Genomic DNA, 15,299 nt, shown 5'->3' on the forward strand with positions numbered 1-15,299 from the left:
ATGGTCCCCAGGGCCTGGAGAGGGACTGGGGACAGGCCGAGTGCCCTGCCGCAGGTCCCGGGACCCGTTGGTGGGGAGTTCTCGACTTACCAGCAAGGACATCGGTGTAGACCTGATGCGGCAGGGAGGCTTCCGGCAGCCGCGGAGGCTCCTCTCGCGTGGGGAGGAGAACCAGTGCCCAGGACGGGGTGCCCTCGTCTTCCTCTTGGCTCAGTCTGTCACGGAGCTTCCCCGAGCATCCACCAGAAACATCTCAGGGGCCGGAGCACAGAGTCGCTGGGAACCCGCCCAGCCGGCCTGACTCGTTGCTCTTAGAATCAGATTGTTTTTGTTCGCGGTGTGCTTTAAAGACAAGTCATCACACAGAACGTCCCGAGGGTGGGCTGACTGTCCAGCACAGACGGTCTCAGCGCTCGGAGCCTTTGCCCGAGGTGGGCTCGTCCGCTGCCTCTGGGTTCGTGTCGCTGGGAGCACACATTCGGCTTCGCACACGGACGCGGAGCTGGGATGCTGGAGGTGGGGACGGGGATGAGCTCGGGGTGGTGACTGCTGGCAGTGTGACAGCCTTAGTTCCTGACTCTCAAAGACGTTAAGTAAAAACGTCACGGTACGGAGCTAAGGAAGGACGAACATGCCGGCTCCATTGTGACCGCAGGTGGTTAGAGTGCAGGGAAGGTGACCCGGCGGCGGAAGGCAAGAAGACTCCCGTCTCCCGGCTGCCGTTAGAGCTGTTCCGGTTTGTCTCCGAAGTGTGGCCGAGGGCCAGCGAGGCTGCCGCGGGCCCCCACGATCCCCGCTGCCCCTCTCGGAGGGCTGAGAAAAGGGGCCCCGGAAGGAGAAGTCTCAGTGATTGAGATCGTCCCTCCTCATCGCACGTCTCCTTTGCTTTGTGGTTGAAACATGCGGGAAAGGGCAGCAGGGTCAGCTTGGGCCTGGGGGTGGGGCGGGGCCTCCGCCGCCTGGTGCGGCAGCGACAGGCACGCGGTCCCCGAGCTCAGCCCTGCTTCAGTCCCCAGGAACGGTCTGCAGGTGAAAACGAAGGTCGGCCTTGGCTAAAAGAAGGGCAGGTGTCGGCCAGGAACGTTTAAATACGGGAACTTAGCAAGTGCGGGCTCCCTGGGCTTCAGCCGTGAGCACTCGTCTTTGGGGTCGATTCCCTGCTTTTTGTAGCACTGGAGGCGCGTGGATTTGTCCGCTGCAGGTTCTGTGTCCTTGGCAGATGGTCCATGGACGCCTTGGAAGACCGTGGAGAGACCCGAGCTCACGGGTGTCCCTGCCACCCTCTTCCTGAGCGTAGCGATTTTATACTGAGAGTCACCGACCTGCACGGGGAAATACTTCCGCGCTGTCTGAGCCGGGAGACCTCAGGAAAGGCATCTGAGACCTCGGACACTTGCTTTCATCGTTTGTAAACCGGGAACAAAAAGACCCACCCTTGACCCTCAGGACTGAAGGACGTGGGTGTGAGCGTGCACTGAAAACTGTGAAGCGCCGTGTAGACGAGGTGATGATTGGATGATCATTTAGCAAACCCCAAAGATGCCGCGGCAGAAAATGCGCTGTATACAAATAACCTGCGAAGTCCCCAGGACCCCCTGGGGGTTCCCTTCTGGGGCTGCACTAAAGCTGCAGGTGTCCCTGAGTAATTCCGTGACGGAACTGGGTGTGTGTGTGTGTTTCTGCCCGTGCACACGTGCGTATACTCAGGGCCACTCTCCATGGATTGATGAGGACTTCCTTGGAGTTAGAGAGGCAGCATTCACGTTTTCTCACTCAGAAATGTGTCTTTTAAAACACGAAACCGAGCGATCTAGTGCAGAGCAGAAAGTTGAGGAGCGTCCATGTCATGATGGACGAGGCAAAACGGCGTTTGGAAGTGTTAGGTTGGCTAACTTTTCACATTAGAATCTGTGTAGCAGGTGTGGTTACTTTGTATCGACTCTGCCTGTGTTTCTCCTGCTTAACGTGAACACACATCGATGTGTTTGAGGGTCTGCGTGCCCATTACCACCTTGTTCCAGGAAGCAGTTAGAGCCACTAACAGACATTCAAAAGCAAACAAGACACACTGCATAAAACCAGACGAGGAAAGGTGGGCACGTCCCAGGGAGCCAAGAGTCAGGTGATTATGTTTGGTTCCTTTTTCTTTTTTTCTTTATTGATTTTTTTTTTTTTATCTTCAACCGAGGACATTTTCCCATTTTTTGTTCAGATAGAGTGGGGGAGGGAGAGAGGAAGAGAGAGAGAGACATCGACGTGAAAGGGACACATTGAGTGGCTGCCACCCGCATGACCCAACCAGGGCCGGGGACAAACTGCAACCGAAGTACGTGCCCTTAGCAGGAACCGAACCTGGGTCTCTCTGGACCGCAGGCCGATGCTCTAACCGCTGAGCCAAAATGGCCAGGGTTCTTTATTGATTTTTTTAGAGAGAGAGAAAGGGAGAGGGAGAGAGAGAGAGAGAAACATCGATGAGAGAGAACATCGATTGGCTGCCTCCTGCAGCCCCCCACTGGGGATCAGGTCCACAACCTGGGCATGGGCCCTGACCGGGAATTGAACCGGTGACCTCTTGGTGCATGGGTCAGTGCTCAACCCCTGAGCCACACGAGCCAGGCTGGTTCATTTTTCTATCCCATCTTTTTTCCCCGTGAACAAATGTGGATGAAGATCCTGGTGGGGCCTCCGGGGGACCTCAGCACCCTCTAACGGGACCTCACTGCAAATCAGTGTGATTCCAATTCGCACAGTCCACTCAACCCTTACTAAGTCTAGAAAGACTGCTGTCTAAATTTGGGGAATTTGGACAAATATTCTTTACAAGTTCCCGATGAACACTTTTAAGGAGAAGAAACTGGACTAAGCGCGCTCGCTGTGGTCTCCCAGGTAGACGTCATGGACGCTGGCTCAGGCTGGACCCCACTCATGAGAGTGTCCGCGGTCTCGGGGAACCAGAGGGTGGCCTCTCTGCTCATCGAAGGCGGAGCCAACGTGAACGTGAAAGACAAAGATGGAAAGACGCCCCTCATGGTAGGTTCCCTCCCGAGGCAGCCTGGCTTCCACGGGGCCGCCATGGCCAGGGTGCTCCGGGCGTCTGGGCCCTGGCGTGGCTGGTGTGTGGCCCCGAACAGCCTGTTAACAAAGCACGGCAGTGTCCCCATCACACTTCTGTTGTTTTATCCACAACTATATCTTTAAAAAACATTTTTTTTTCTTTTTATTGATTTTTAGAGAGAGAGGGAGAGAGAGGGAGAGAGAGATAGAAACACTGATGAGAGAACATCGATCGGCTGCCTCCTGCATGCCCCCCACTGGGGATCAGGCCCACAACCTGGGCATGTGCCCTGCCCGGGAATTGAACCTGCGACCTCTTGGTGCAGGGGTCAGACTGCACAACTGTTTCTTTAAGAATGACCCTCCCCGTCCCCAAGGCCACTGTAGGACCCAAACAGGGCCGCTGACGCAAAGAAGGTGCTGCTGGCTGCACCACTCTGGCCCGCGTGTCCACGTCCCTGCAGTCGGGGAGAGGCGGGCCCGTGTCCGTGTCCCACGCAGTTGTCATGGCTGCAGTGGTACAGCACACACGCCTGCCCGGCACAGCCGGGACGGTGCCACCTTTGGCGATGTGGTGGCTCTCCCGGCCCACTGGTGCAGGACCCCTCGCGGTGAGCGGGAAGCGCCCCCTGAGCCCGGCTCCCCGCTTCCGTCGCCCAGGTGGCCGTGTTAAATAACCACGAAGAGCTGGTCCAGCTGCTCCTGGACAGAGGGGCGGATGCAAGTGTGAAGAACGAGGTAGGACGACTCGCTCCCTCGCCAGGCTCTGCCCGGGGACGGGAACGGACCCACGGTCACCGTCGTCTTTGCTTCCCCCCCCAGTTCGGCAAAGGCGTCCTGGACATGGCCCGGGTGTTCGACAGGCAGGTGGGCTGCTTCCCCGTGTCCCTCCAGGCGCCCGGAGCACCAGAAGCAACAGCCCAGCCCGGTGACATGCCCCGTTCTCCTTCATGTAGAGCGTGGTCTCCTTACTGGAAGAGAGGAGAAAGAAGCAGATGCCGAAGAACCCCGCCGTCCCTTCGGTCCGCTGACCCGGCCCCCTGCTCTCCAAACGCAGGTGCAGGAAGAACGTGACGGCCGAACCAGAGATTCGGCGTCTCGGAGGGCTATACGTCAGAGTGTTTATTTAGCTGAAGATTCACAGTGACTTTTGTATCATGCTACTGTCCCCACTTTGAAATACACCTTTACCTGAGCACTGAGACCGGTGTGGTCACTGGGCGTCTGCAACGCAGGGGTGTCTGCTCACACTGTGCCTTTTGGACGCAGACACGAAACAAAGATTTACGTGCGGGAGCTGCCCGAACATGCGTGGGTCTCCCCCGCCCCGCCCCCCACGCTGTCCTCTGAGCCTTGCCGGGACCTTGTGGAAATCCTTCCCCTTGTGTGGTTTCAGTGGTGGCGCCCCCTCCCGACACCCGGCCTCCAGGGGGTGCTGTCACGCTGGGGTTCCTGCCCGGAGCACCGCACCCCCCAAATGCCTGGCAGGCCGTGGGCGCTGCCCCCTTGGAGGGGTCCAGGGGCGCTCGGCCGTCCCCCAGCAGGCCTGTCTGAGGCCGTGCTCGCATCCGTAGGTCTCGGCGACGGAAGCCCGGCTGCCGGCGTGGCCCCGCTCTGCCTGGGAGAAGTGTGTTCACTCCATTTAGCCCCCGAACAGGAGCGTCTGTGGTGCCGCTCACGCGGTTCAGAGCCAAGTAGGAGTGAGCTGCAGCGAGCTGGTCACAGCGTGGGTGCTGGTCACAGCGGGGGCGCTGGTCACAGCGTGGGCGCTGGTCACAGCGGGGGCGCTGGTCACAGCGGGGGCGCTGGTCACAGCGTGGGTGCTGGTCACAGTGTGGGTGCTGGTCACAGCGGGGGTGCTGGTCACAGTGTGGGTGGACCTGAACGCACAGACACACTTAGAGACCAGCCACGTGAGCTAGCAGTGCGTTTCGTGTCTCCAGAGACAAGCCGATCCCTTGGGCCCATGAGCAAACCAGCAGCAGAGGTCGGCACAGGGGTGCAGTTTTCTCTGCAAGGGAAGACGGGTGGCGGGTAATGACAGCAGCGAGGCGTGGGGGCAGGGCACAGAGGGAAAGCACCCCGTGTTACCGGTGTTGACGATTCCCAGCTTTCTTCATGCAGTTAACAGAGCGCCCAGCTTAGGAACTAGAATTGTGGATCATATATTGTCCTCTCCTTAGATATTTCTCCTTAGATATCCCGTAGTGATTTTTTTTTTATCCTTACCCAAGGACATTTTTGCATTTATCTTCAGATAGAGCGGGAGGGAGAGAGGAAGAGAGAGAGAGAGAGAGAGAGAAACATCGACATGAGAGGGACACATCTACTGGCTGCTACCCACACAACCCCAACGGGGGCCGGGGACAAACGGCAACTGAGGCACGTGCCCTTAGCGGGAACCGAACCTGGGTTTCTCTGGACCACAGGCCGATGCTCTAATCGCTGAGCCAAACCGGCCAGGGCACTAGATTAGATTTTTAAAACCTCTCTGAAAATCAGAGCATAGCCACAACTTTCCAAGGCCCCCTTCCGCCCATGATCACTGTTGACTTGCACCTTAATTTCTCAGGCTCTTGTAGATCTTCCTCACCAGCCCCCTCTGTGGGGAGAGGGTGCGCCCCATCCCTTCTCGTTGACAAAGTGTGGCGACATCATCCCATCCTCCTGACCAAAGCCTTGGCCAGAGAATGGGGCTGACTTGGGTCAGTGACGTGAATAGGAAGGGCTCCTGCCCCTCTGAGCAGAATTTCTACGACTCCCCACGTGTCCCTTCCCTCGGCCACGAGACCAGCCGTGTCTCACACGGAGGCCACTGCAGGGCCCAGGGCCCCGAAGATCTGAAGCTCACCCAGGGTGGACGTGACCTGTGAGTGAGAAATTACCCTTTCGTGCTGCGAGTCGCTGAAACTTAACAGTGGTTGGTTACCGCAGGCTCACTTAGCCGAAAACGACTGCTCATAAGATCCAATCGATGTTTGTGAATTTCATTTTCCACAGAGTCCTACGGCGTCCAGCCTTCTGTTATTCAGAGCTTCAGACACTCGGGAATGGATATTGAATGTTACCAAATGTGTTTTCAGCCTCTCTGGTAACCTAAACATGGCACAGTTCCCTACAGTCTGTCACTTCAGTGGCCTGGGTTGTTAGATTTTAGATATTGAACCGTCCTTGCATTGCTGAGTCTGGGTGCTGAAGTCCATCTGCTCACAGGCTTTTTAGCTTTCTCCCCTCAATGAGATTAGATGGTAGTTTATCTTGTGTTTCCATTTTCCCAAAGCAGCCTCCATGGTTTTATTAGTTATACTTTTTTCCAATTAATTTATACTTCTTATTTCTACAAGTTCATGCCCTCTATTTCACCTCAGGTTTGTATTTTTGTTTCTTTTGTAACTTTTTAGGATGGACATCTATCTTTTTTTGTTTACTAACTTGTGAATTTAGGGTTATGACTTTCCTCCTCAGCACTGGGTTACTTCTATTGCCATAGGGGGTTTCCTGACCTTTCCTGATGGAGAGATTTCACTTGGGTCCTTTCAAAATACACATCTCGGGTGCATCTGAGGCCCTCCGCGCTGACCGGGGGAAGGACCGCGCAGCGGGTTTTACGACACCCCCGCCATGAGGTCTCACGGCTCCTGGAGTGTGAGGAAACCACAGAGCCTGCCGTTTCAAACGGTCTCGCCTGATATCGTCCAGATCATCTACAGTTTGTCTTCGATTTGTTGCATTTCTAGGGCAGGTGGTTGTTTTTCTACTTTTAGTGCATTATAATCTTGAGAATTTGTCTGTAGTATTAGGAATTTGAGTTTACTTTGTGGCTTACTATAAAAATTATATATATATGTTCTTTCCCCCCAAGAGGCCCTTTGAAAGAAAGCACAGTATTTTGTATCTTTGAAGTATTCCATTTAATATATCAATTTGATCTACAGTAGCCATTCTGAGGTCTTCTGTACAGTTATTTTTTTGCTTGGTTGCATTGTCATGGGTGGAGGGTGGTAAGACTATAAAGACCTTGCTACCCTTCTGTATATCTATTTTCCTTTGTATTTGCTTCAATTCTATATGAAGTTAGATACTATTTTTTTTTAATTGTAAATAAATTTCTATTACGCTTTGATTTTCCTTCTGGAAAAGTCTCATGTAAATGTTTCTATTTCTGCTTGCTTGCTTTTTGAGTTTAATCTCTTCTGTAAATAGGATGAGTTATAAAAAATTTATTTTCATAGGTTATAAAGTCACATTGTTCAAAAAAAGGGATCAGGTTCCCAGGCCCCCAAGTGTGTGGGGAAAAAGCATCTTCGGTCTTGTCCTGTTATCCGACCCGTTCACATGGAGTGCAGCTCACCTCCGACCCCAGCACACCCTCCTTAGCCCCTTATTCATGTGCTGTTCCCAGATGGCCTTACGTATCTATCACTGAGTGAGGACACAGATACATTGTTCCACACGAGGGCTCCCCCTCCTCATTTCGGTAACCTTCTCAGTAATGCATGACACACATCTTTATATTTATCTGTATACTGTTTATTGGATATAATATTCTTAACAATGACTTTTTCTATGGAAATAGCATGTTGTGTTACCTGCAGAACCCCAACGTGAGCCATGTGTACAAAGTAATGGATGGTAACATCAAAAGGTACGTGAGAACAAAGTCAGCAAACCAAAGCGTTATACACGGACGAAGCGCTATAAAATGCATGTACTGGTTGAGTAGCTCGGACCCTGCACTGTGCTGCGTAGCCTGTAGCCAAGTTTTAAAGAGTCACGTGGTTACATGGCCACACACACTCAACACTTCCCTCAGCCCCCCGGTGACCCGGCAGAGGGGGTGCGGGGGCCTCAGCCCGCCCCTCGGTGCCTGCCTTGGGCACTTAGAGGATCGTGTTTCCTGATTTGATACATTTTTCAGTCGCGGTCAGTTCCCGCTGACGGGCAGTGAAGGCAGGCGTCCTTGCACTTTTCCGTAAAGCTGCAGCAATCACAAGATATTTATTCTCTTGTCCGGATTTAGAATGTGCTCGATTTGAGGACCACACATGTGTTGTGTGGAGGCAGAATGACGGAGGCGGCGGGATGTGTGTTTTGAAGACGATGTGGAAAACCAGGTGCGTTCGACCCAGAAGACGGAGTCACAGTGAGGACTTGGATGGCGAGTCCCATCTCCTGCCTGTCACCATCCGTCACTGAACATTATATTGATTTACACGCAGTGTTTCTTCTGGTTTTTCTCACAGAAACAGGACCTTAGTGGGGGGACTGTAAGCTGCCAGCACCGTCCCCAAGTAAAGAGGGGTGTTCTTCCCGAAAGGCGGGTGTGGGGAGTGGCCCCTGGGCACACCCTCCCTGCTCGGAAGGGTCTCGGCCTCTCAGAGTTCTCAGTGTGTCACTGGTAGAGTTTTCAACCAGGATGAAAGGAACAGATGCCAGGGCCTGGCGGGTGGGGGGAGTCTGCCGTCCCGGGCACACTGGTCACCAGGGCCGCTGCCCCTATCAGGACTCTGTAGGCAGAGGTCCCTGCAGGGCGATGGGCCTGTGGGGGCACTCTGCTGGGGTAGCTGACCGGGCAACTCCGTGCCACAGCCCTGGAGAAGGCTGGGCTCTGGGTGTCCGGTGGGTGGCCTTGTGGGGACAGCCACTCGCTCAGCGGGCACCCCTTTGGCCTAAAGTGGCTACGAACACGGAGGTTGCCGGTTGGTCAGACACCAGCAGAGGGCTTGGTCTGAGAAAGGAGATTGTGTCAGGGTGACAGGGAGAGGTGTCCAGATGTGTTTAGGGGCTTGCTCATGCGCCACGGGGAGTAGCTGGCAGCCCAGGGCCGGCCTCTGTGCAACGGGAAGGAGAAAGGTCGGTACCTGCCACGTGTCCCACCAGCCAGCCTGAGAGTCACACCTGGGTGTCTGCACCGGCACTGGGAGACTTCTGGGGCGGGGGGCCGTGTAATGTTTTTCTGGGTCACTTGTGTGTGGCTGGGGTGATTTTCACAGCGGTGAGAACAGATCTCCTAAGTCAGCCCCGGGCTCCCCGCTCTCAGAGCACCCAGGGGAGCCCTCCACAGCCGGAGTGTGCGATGGACTAGCCCGCAGAGGGTGAGGCTGCAGGAGGAAGCTCCCGCCCAGCGGCCAGGCCGCATGGGCTCCGGGTGCTCAGGAAGCCGCGGGTGAGCCCCAGGGGCATCCTAGCTGGCCCCGCCCCGGGCTCTAGCACCATGGAGATCGGAGCTCCTGAGGACAGCGAGACAGATCGGGGTGCGAGCTGTGCTTCTCGGGGACAGTGATGTGTGGCGCTGACCTGCCAGAGAACAATGGCCCTGCTTTCAACCTGAGAACCCCTCATAAAGTCCAGAAGGCATAAAAATGTCCCCTCGGAGACTAGTCGGGAGTACTTATTCTCATGTAGTTTAATTTGTTGCTTTTGTGGTTTCTGTGATGTCACCCCACATGTGTAAGCTGGAAAAATCCACCCTGGGAAGTGTACGTCCCGCACACGTACTTTGACAATGGAAAATGTTATGCATTGTTTCTCTCGGTTGCTACACATGTGTCAGGAAAACAAACTGTTACAAAAATATTGCAGGAGATAAACTTTTCAATAGAAGGCCTGGAAGGGTAGCTGGTTACTCGCCAGTCAAGTGGGGGTCACAGAACCTACAGCTGTGAGACGAAGGAAGATGGGGGTGACCCTCGGGGCTCCTTCCTGTCTAGGCACGTCGGCTTTTCTCAGTGCCTCTAAAACTTCACACAATATGAAAAATAGGCTGCCATTGAAATATAAGTATTGATTTTTGTTTCCATCATCTATGAGGATATAAAAAGAGGGAGGAATAGCACCCCCCCACCCAAAGAAAACCCCTGGCTGCTGGTTCCTTTCCCGTGTTGTATTAAAGCGAGAGTTATTGCTAAATACGCTTTAGTGCATAAATACTGCATCTTGGAAGTATGGCTCCTTTAATAATATCATCTGTGTATAGCAAGGGGATATTAGGTTTCACTGTGTTCTTACCAGAGATAAGCTGCATGACTCCAGAAAAGTGATTAGCGTGGAGAGAGAAGAACACGTCATCGGCTGTGGCCTGTCAGTGGTCACCGATGACTTGGTGTGAGATCACAGCGTTAACCTCTTTTCCTGTCAAAGCACCCCTGGTTCTCTGAAGTAGCACAGGAATCACAGCAAAGGACACACACACACAAAGTTCACACCCTCGGCCTCCCTCAGGAGGAGGGGCCCGGGCGCCCCAGCCACGGGTCTGGGCGTCTACAGAGACAACACCCCCATAATGCACCATGAAAATTCTGTAAACTTCTCAATAGCATGGTTTTGGCCTCAATACAGTTACGAATTCATAGCAGTTACAGCGATTCTGTGTGTGCTCATCAGCAGTCATGTTTTCTAACACGGCTTTACATCTTTAAGATGTTAATATTGTATCACAAACATACATGCTAGGGAGCTGGAACGTAGGGGAGCCAGAGCCCCTTGGGTGTGTGTTCGTGACGTGGACTTGCCACCCACGACCATGACGACGAGGTTGCCTAGATACGGCGGGGAACTCGGGGAGCGTTAACTGCAGTCCCGTTTCCTGGCAGGAAAACCAGGATTCTTGGTTTGTGTCATCTTTCCGCTTCAAGGCACTGAAAAGCATTGTGAGGACCCCAGGTGAAGTCTTGACCGTAAAACAGGGTGAATTACAAAACCGCTGTCAATTGCCTTCCGGTGTAGAAGCTAGTCACAGGGGACCCTACTGGAAGACAAGCCTACTGGCGTTTTCTCTTGTCTGAGTGTCGTATAATTTCCATGCCACTGGACACAGGCGTCTTCAAGATCTCCGTGTGAAAACGGCCCCAGTCAGACAGCTGAGGAGTAAGAGGTTGAACAGGCTGCTGCCCAGGACTGCAGCTCATGAATATTCAGGACCAAGAAACTAATTTCCCTATCACATCCCATCATGCTCAACAGGTACCTTGCATGTGATTAACAGATTCGGTCTTGCTGCTCAGAACATCTTTTAAAAACTCCTGCAGCCAAGCTGGGACAATAGGATGCCCCCCAAACAACTTTCTAGTAACTGATGGTTCTTTGTCTAATAGATGCTAATAAGGGAACCAGATGCTGCCGATAACCAGTGGACGCAGCATCGTGTTTGGCTGTGGTTTGCGCAAGTGTATGGCTCCTGCCTGATGTTTGATAAGCTGAACCTCGCACTAATGGGATGCTTTTATCTACAACACGGAGTCACTAGATCTGGCTGCTGGTGCACCTCTGAAAATAGTGATGGTCCCCCGGAAAGTCTCGTCTGTCTGTCTGAACGCAGAATCGCTATATCCCAGTGGAGAAGACGAGGTGGGGATTCGCTTACCTCCAAACAGTGCGGGGAGACAGGGGTGCGGTGCCTGGGCAGAGCCTCCTTGTAGAAACACCGCCTTCCCCCTACCTCTGGTGCCCATGGCAGCACCCCAACAAGGGCAGCCAGGGAAAGGAGTTCTGGTGTTCCTATAAAGAAGCTTTCATGCCCACTCTCCAAATCCACTCGTGGCCGGTGCGCTCAAGGCCAAGTCTCTGCCTGGCCTGGGGTTCCAGGCTGTGTCCTGGTGGGGCTGCACCTTAAAATTCCTTCCTGAGACGCAGATCCTCTCAGAGCTTCCGGACCAGAAGCCCCGCCCTGCTGTCCCGGAGCTTTAAGGCGCAGCCCCCGCTGGGCCGGCCGCTCAGTGGCGACAGGGCCCGGGGCCACCCTGCAAGCCACGCACAGCCTGGACCGGCTCTGGCCTGAGATGACAGGTTCCAGAAATTCACGCGAGTCTGCACCGGGGCGCTCTGGGCTGTGACAGGTGCCGTGACCACAGCCCGCTAGCTGGGGAACTGCGCTCCGATAAAGCCTCGGTCGGGAAGTCCACATCCTGTCCAGAACCCCACGAAGCAGGACGGTTCAAGTTCACTAAGCTATTCCAAGCACAAGAAGCCTTCCTTCCACGGAAGACTCAGTGGTGGCGAGACGCCCACTACCGCGCACCGCACGGTAGCAGGCGTTCCGCATAAATTAATAACTTACACGTAAGTACCTGAGCGAGTGCACCCCAGCCCAGCACAGCCCCGGCGGCAGGAGCCATGTCCTTAAAGTAACGCGGTTTCGGCATTAACGTTCTAAGAGTTGGTACAAAGTGTAACTCCACCTGGAGTCGAAAGATAGTGCAAACTTCTGTCTTCACTGTCGGCTCGCTTCTCATTTAGTGTAGGCGGTGTGGGCGGGTCTGGGCACGTGGTGTGGGCGCTGGGGAGCCGGTCTGCACCGAGAGAGGAGGAACAACGGAGTTAGAGAGAAGCCTGGAAAGCAGTCTGGGGTGCAGGTCTCTTCCCGAGCTCTGATTCGAATCCAGGATCCTATCTCAGCCCTTCTCACTGGGGGACCCCTCTGGGTTTCGGGGGGCTTTCAGCGGTCGGAGACTCCTGACCCCCAGAAGAGGGCTCTCCAAAGCTGTACCTCCCACCCACAAGGGGGCTCTCTAGAGGGGCCTGATGTGGGTGAGCCCTATGTGTCATCGAACATTTCTCTAGTAGCCATGTAAAAAAAGAAAGAAATTGATGAAACTTTAGAAATAAATTTCATTTAACCCAGTCCATCCTGAGCAGCAGTATTTCAACAAAAGACATTCTTGAGACAGTTGACATTTTGGGGTACTTAGCCTTCAAAGGCCAGAGCGGCCCTACACTTTACCAGCCAGTGTGTGCCTGCCGGGGAGCGAGCGGGCATGGGGGACCCCCCAGCAGTGAACCGCAGAGCACCCTTCTCCTTCCCGCTCAGGACCACCCCGCTAGCACCGTGACAGCCCCCGCTGGGGCCTCCCCTTGTCATGTCTGTGCAAAGTAGTGCTTTTCCCCTCGCAGAAGCAAAGTAGCTTCCGGACCAGCAAGCCCACAAACCGCGCCGAAACCCTCTGGACGCTCAGGTCTCCTGCATTTACGGCCTCGGGAACGAGACCGCTGTCCTGACCCGTGACCGCTTTCTCCGAGATTTACTGGCCAGTCAGCTTCCAGAGCCCAGGCCTTTCCCCAAAGCGACAGTGAAGTCACTAACAGGTGGCCCCTTCACAGACTGAATTATTGAGCCCAGGGCCTGGCCAGCACGCTACCTACGGCTCTTCTGAGCTCATAAAGCGAGCTTCCTGCCGGGGGGCAGGCGGGACAGGGGAGAGTCTAGCCCGGCTCTGTGCTGGGCGGGGTGGGGCTGATCTGTAGCATTTGCACTTCCACAGGCGAAACCCAGGCTACCAACGTGTCGGGCCCGGACGCAGAAGAGCTGGGCGGTGGCCACCACGCAGAAGTAATGGGCAGGTCGCCACAAGAACACAGGTGACAGTGAGGAGTGGAGGTGACAGTGAGGAGTGGCGAAAAATGGCGGGAGGGTGCGCTGCGCTTTATTACATCGACTTTTAAATATAACTTATATCATTGTAAGGATGTAATTTAACTGTAAGAGTGGCTGGCTTTAACACCTAGCTTGCCAAACGCGTGGAAATTTAACACTCTGGAAACCGGCGCGCTGGCCCCGGCGCCCACTGGGCTGTCTGCCCTGCGTCAGCCCGCAATCAGGCGGGGCGTCCGTCCTGCGTGTCGGTGGGGGGGTGACCGCAGCTGCAGGAAGTGACTCCCTTTGCCTGCTGTCCCGAAAGCTCCCACCTAGTCCAGCTGTCGTCCTGCCGAAGCGGCGTGAACCTAAGTATCTCCCCGTTTACCTGCCCCCCACCCCGGCACCCTTCTCAGGACCGCAGGGTGGGCAGAGCCTTCGGGGACTGGGATTTGGGGGAGGAATGTGTTCAGCCTTCACAATACCACGCCACTAAGTGACTTTTCTTCGTTGTCTCTTGGGAGGACATGGCCTGGCCCGTCGCAACAGCCAGCTTTCTGGGGCACACTATCCTGCTCTCCTGGATAACTGGGGCCACCGCTAAGAGCGACACGGTCACACCTGTGATGATGAGCGCACGGCGCCCTCCTGGCGACTCTCCTAGCTGCCCCGGGTGTGGAGTGCGGGAAGCAGGCCTAGACTGCCACCCTGTGTCCTGCTTGGTCTGAAAAGCGGGCCCCACGCCATGTGGGGGGAAGAGACGGTGTGCCTGTGTCCACCCACCTGATGGGGGCCAGGTGGAGCCCAGACTCCTGCTGTCCCAGGGCGCTGGCGGAGGCGGGGCCTAGCCGGCTCGTCCTGTTCAGAGGAACTGCGGGCAGAGGCTTCCGGGGAGCGTTGGGCTTGTGAGTTCCCTGCAATAAACCACAGCAGGAGGCTCGGTCACCGTCACCAAGAACTGCGACAAGACACTGACCGCCGGAGCCACCAGAGTCCCCCGAGAAGTGGGCGACGGAGTATGGCAAGTCACTCTGTGGCACAGGCCTTATTCCCTGGGCACGCTTTCTGAATACCGTCCTCGCCATCCAAGGGGTGGTGGGGAGCAGGGCTGACCTTGGTTAACCTTCTTGCCCAAATTTTCTCTAACATTTAAGAGTGTCCCCAGCATCATGGAGTTATAAACGCTCAGAGCGGGTCTGCAGACGCCCTTCTGCCCAGGAGCCTCGAGCAGACGTTGATGCCAGTGGGCCGGGGCCAATGCCACCCGGGGACGGAAACTCTCCCGGAGAGGTTGGCGAACATCTTTCTAAACCACATTCATTTTTTTCAAGTTTTTCCCGAATCACACAATAGGACTTGTTCAACCAATGGATGAATTAGCTAATGAGGACAGTTGTCACCCATCAGAGTTGGTCCGTGTGCCAAAGGTCGGTCCAGATGCTCATGAGAAACGCTAAGGTTCTTCTACCACAATGCTTTTCAAAGATGAGATCGAAGCATCCAGACGCACCTGCGTGTCAAGGAGGAAAATCGAAGACACGGTGCTTTGAGAATGGGGACAGCCCTCTGAGAAAGCTGGTGGGAAGGTGTGGCTTTGACCAGAGACCAGCCAGGGAGTCAGCATGAACTTGAGGGTAGTTCTAATCTGGGTTTTCGCCAGAGACCAACACTTTGAACTTGTGACGCTCCCTTGATCTCACTGAACCTCAATTTCTCCCTCTGTAAAATGGGGGGACAGGACACAAAGCCTACCTAAATAATTCCTAGGAAGCTCTCAGAACACAGATAGCAATGATTAACAACCTCAGCCTTCCTTCATGGCACCGACTTTAAAATGCTTAATGGAAATAGGAGAAAAACGACAGAAACAGTGTAACAGTAAACTCACAAGTTTTCA

General features: G+C 54.7%; 2 protein-coding genes across 2 annotated transcripts in view; one reads left to right on the plus strand and one right to left on the minus strand.

Annotated features, from left to right (window-relative positions):
• FANK1 (fibronectin type III and ankyrin repeat domains 1) overlaps positions 1–4,085 on the plus strand; it is a 28,445-nt gene extending 24,360 nt beyond the window's left edge. The window contains exons 8-11 of the mRNA XM_036265906.1: positions 2,887–3,030; positions 3,715–3,792; positions 3,877–3,921; positions 4,011–4,085. Coding sequence (XP_036121799.1) covers positions 2,887–3,030; positions 3,715–3,792; positions 3,877–3,921; positions 4,011–4,085 — 342 coding nt within the window. The remainder of the gene's footprint in view (positions 1–2,886; positions 3,031–3,714; positions 3,793–3,876; positions 3,922–4,010) is intronic.
• An 8,195-nt stretch (positions 4,086–12,280) lies between these two features.
• The window catches only part of ADAM12 (ADAM metallopeptidase domain 12), a 257,254-nt gene continuing 254,235 nt past the window's right edge, over positions 12,281–15,299 (minus strand). The window contains exons 22-23 of the mRNA XM_036265907.1: positions 14,186–14,316; positions 12,281–12,341 (exon numbers count right to left, since the gene is read on the minus strand). Coding sequence (XP_036121800.1) covers positions 12,281–12,341; positions 14,186–14,316 — 192 coding nt within the window. The remainder of the gene's footprint in view (positions 12,342–14,185; positions 14,317–15,299) is intronic.

The sequence above is a fragment of the Molossus molossus genome, unplaced genomic scaffold (genome assembly GCF_014108415.1).
Source record: "Molossus molossus isolate mMolMol1 unplaced genomic scaffold, mMolMol1.p scaffold_m16_p_17, whole genome shotgun sequence".
Classification (NCBI taxonomy): domain Eukaryota; kingdom Metazoa; phylum Chordata; class Mammalia; order Chiroptera; family Molossidae; genus Molossus; species Molossus molossus.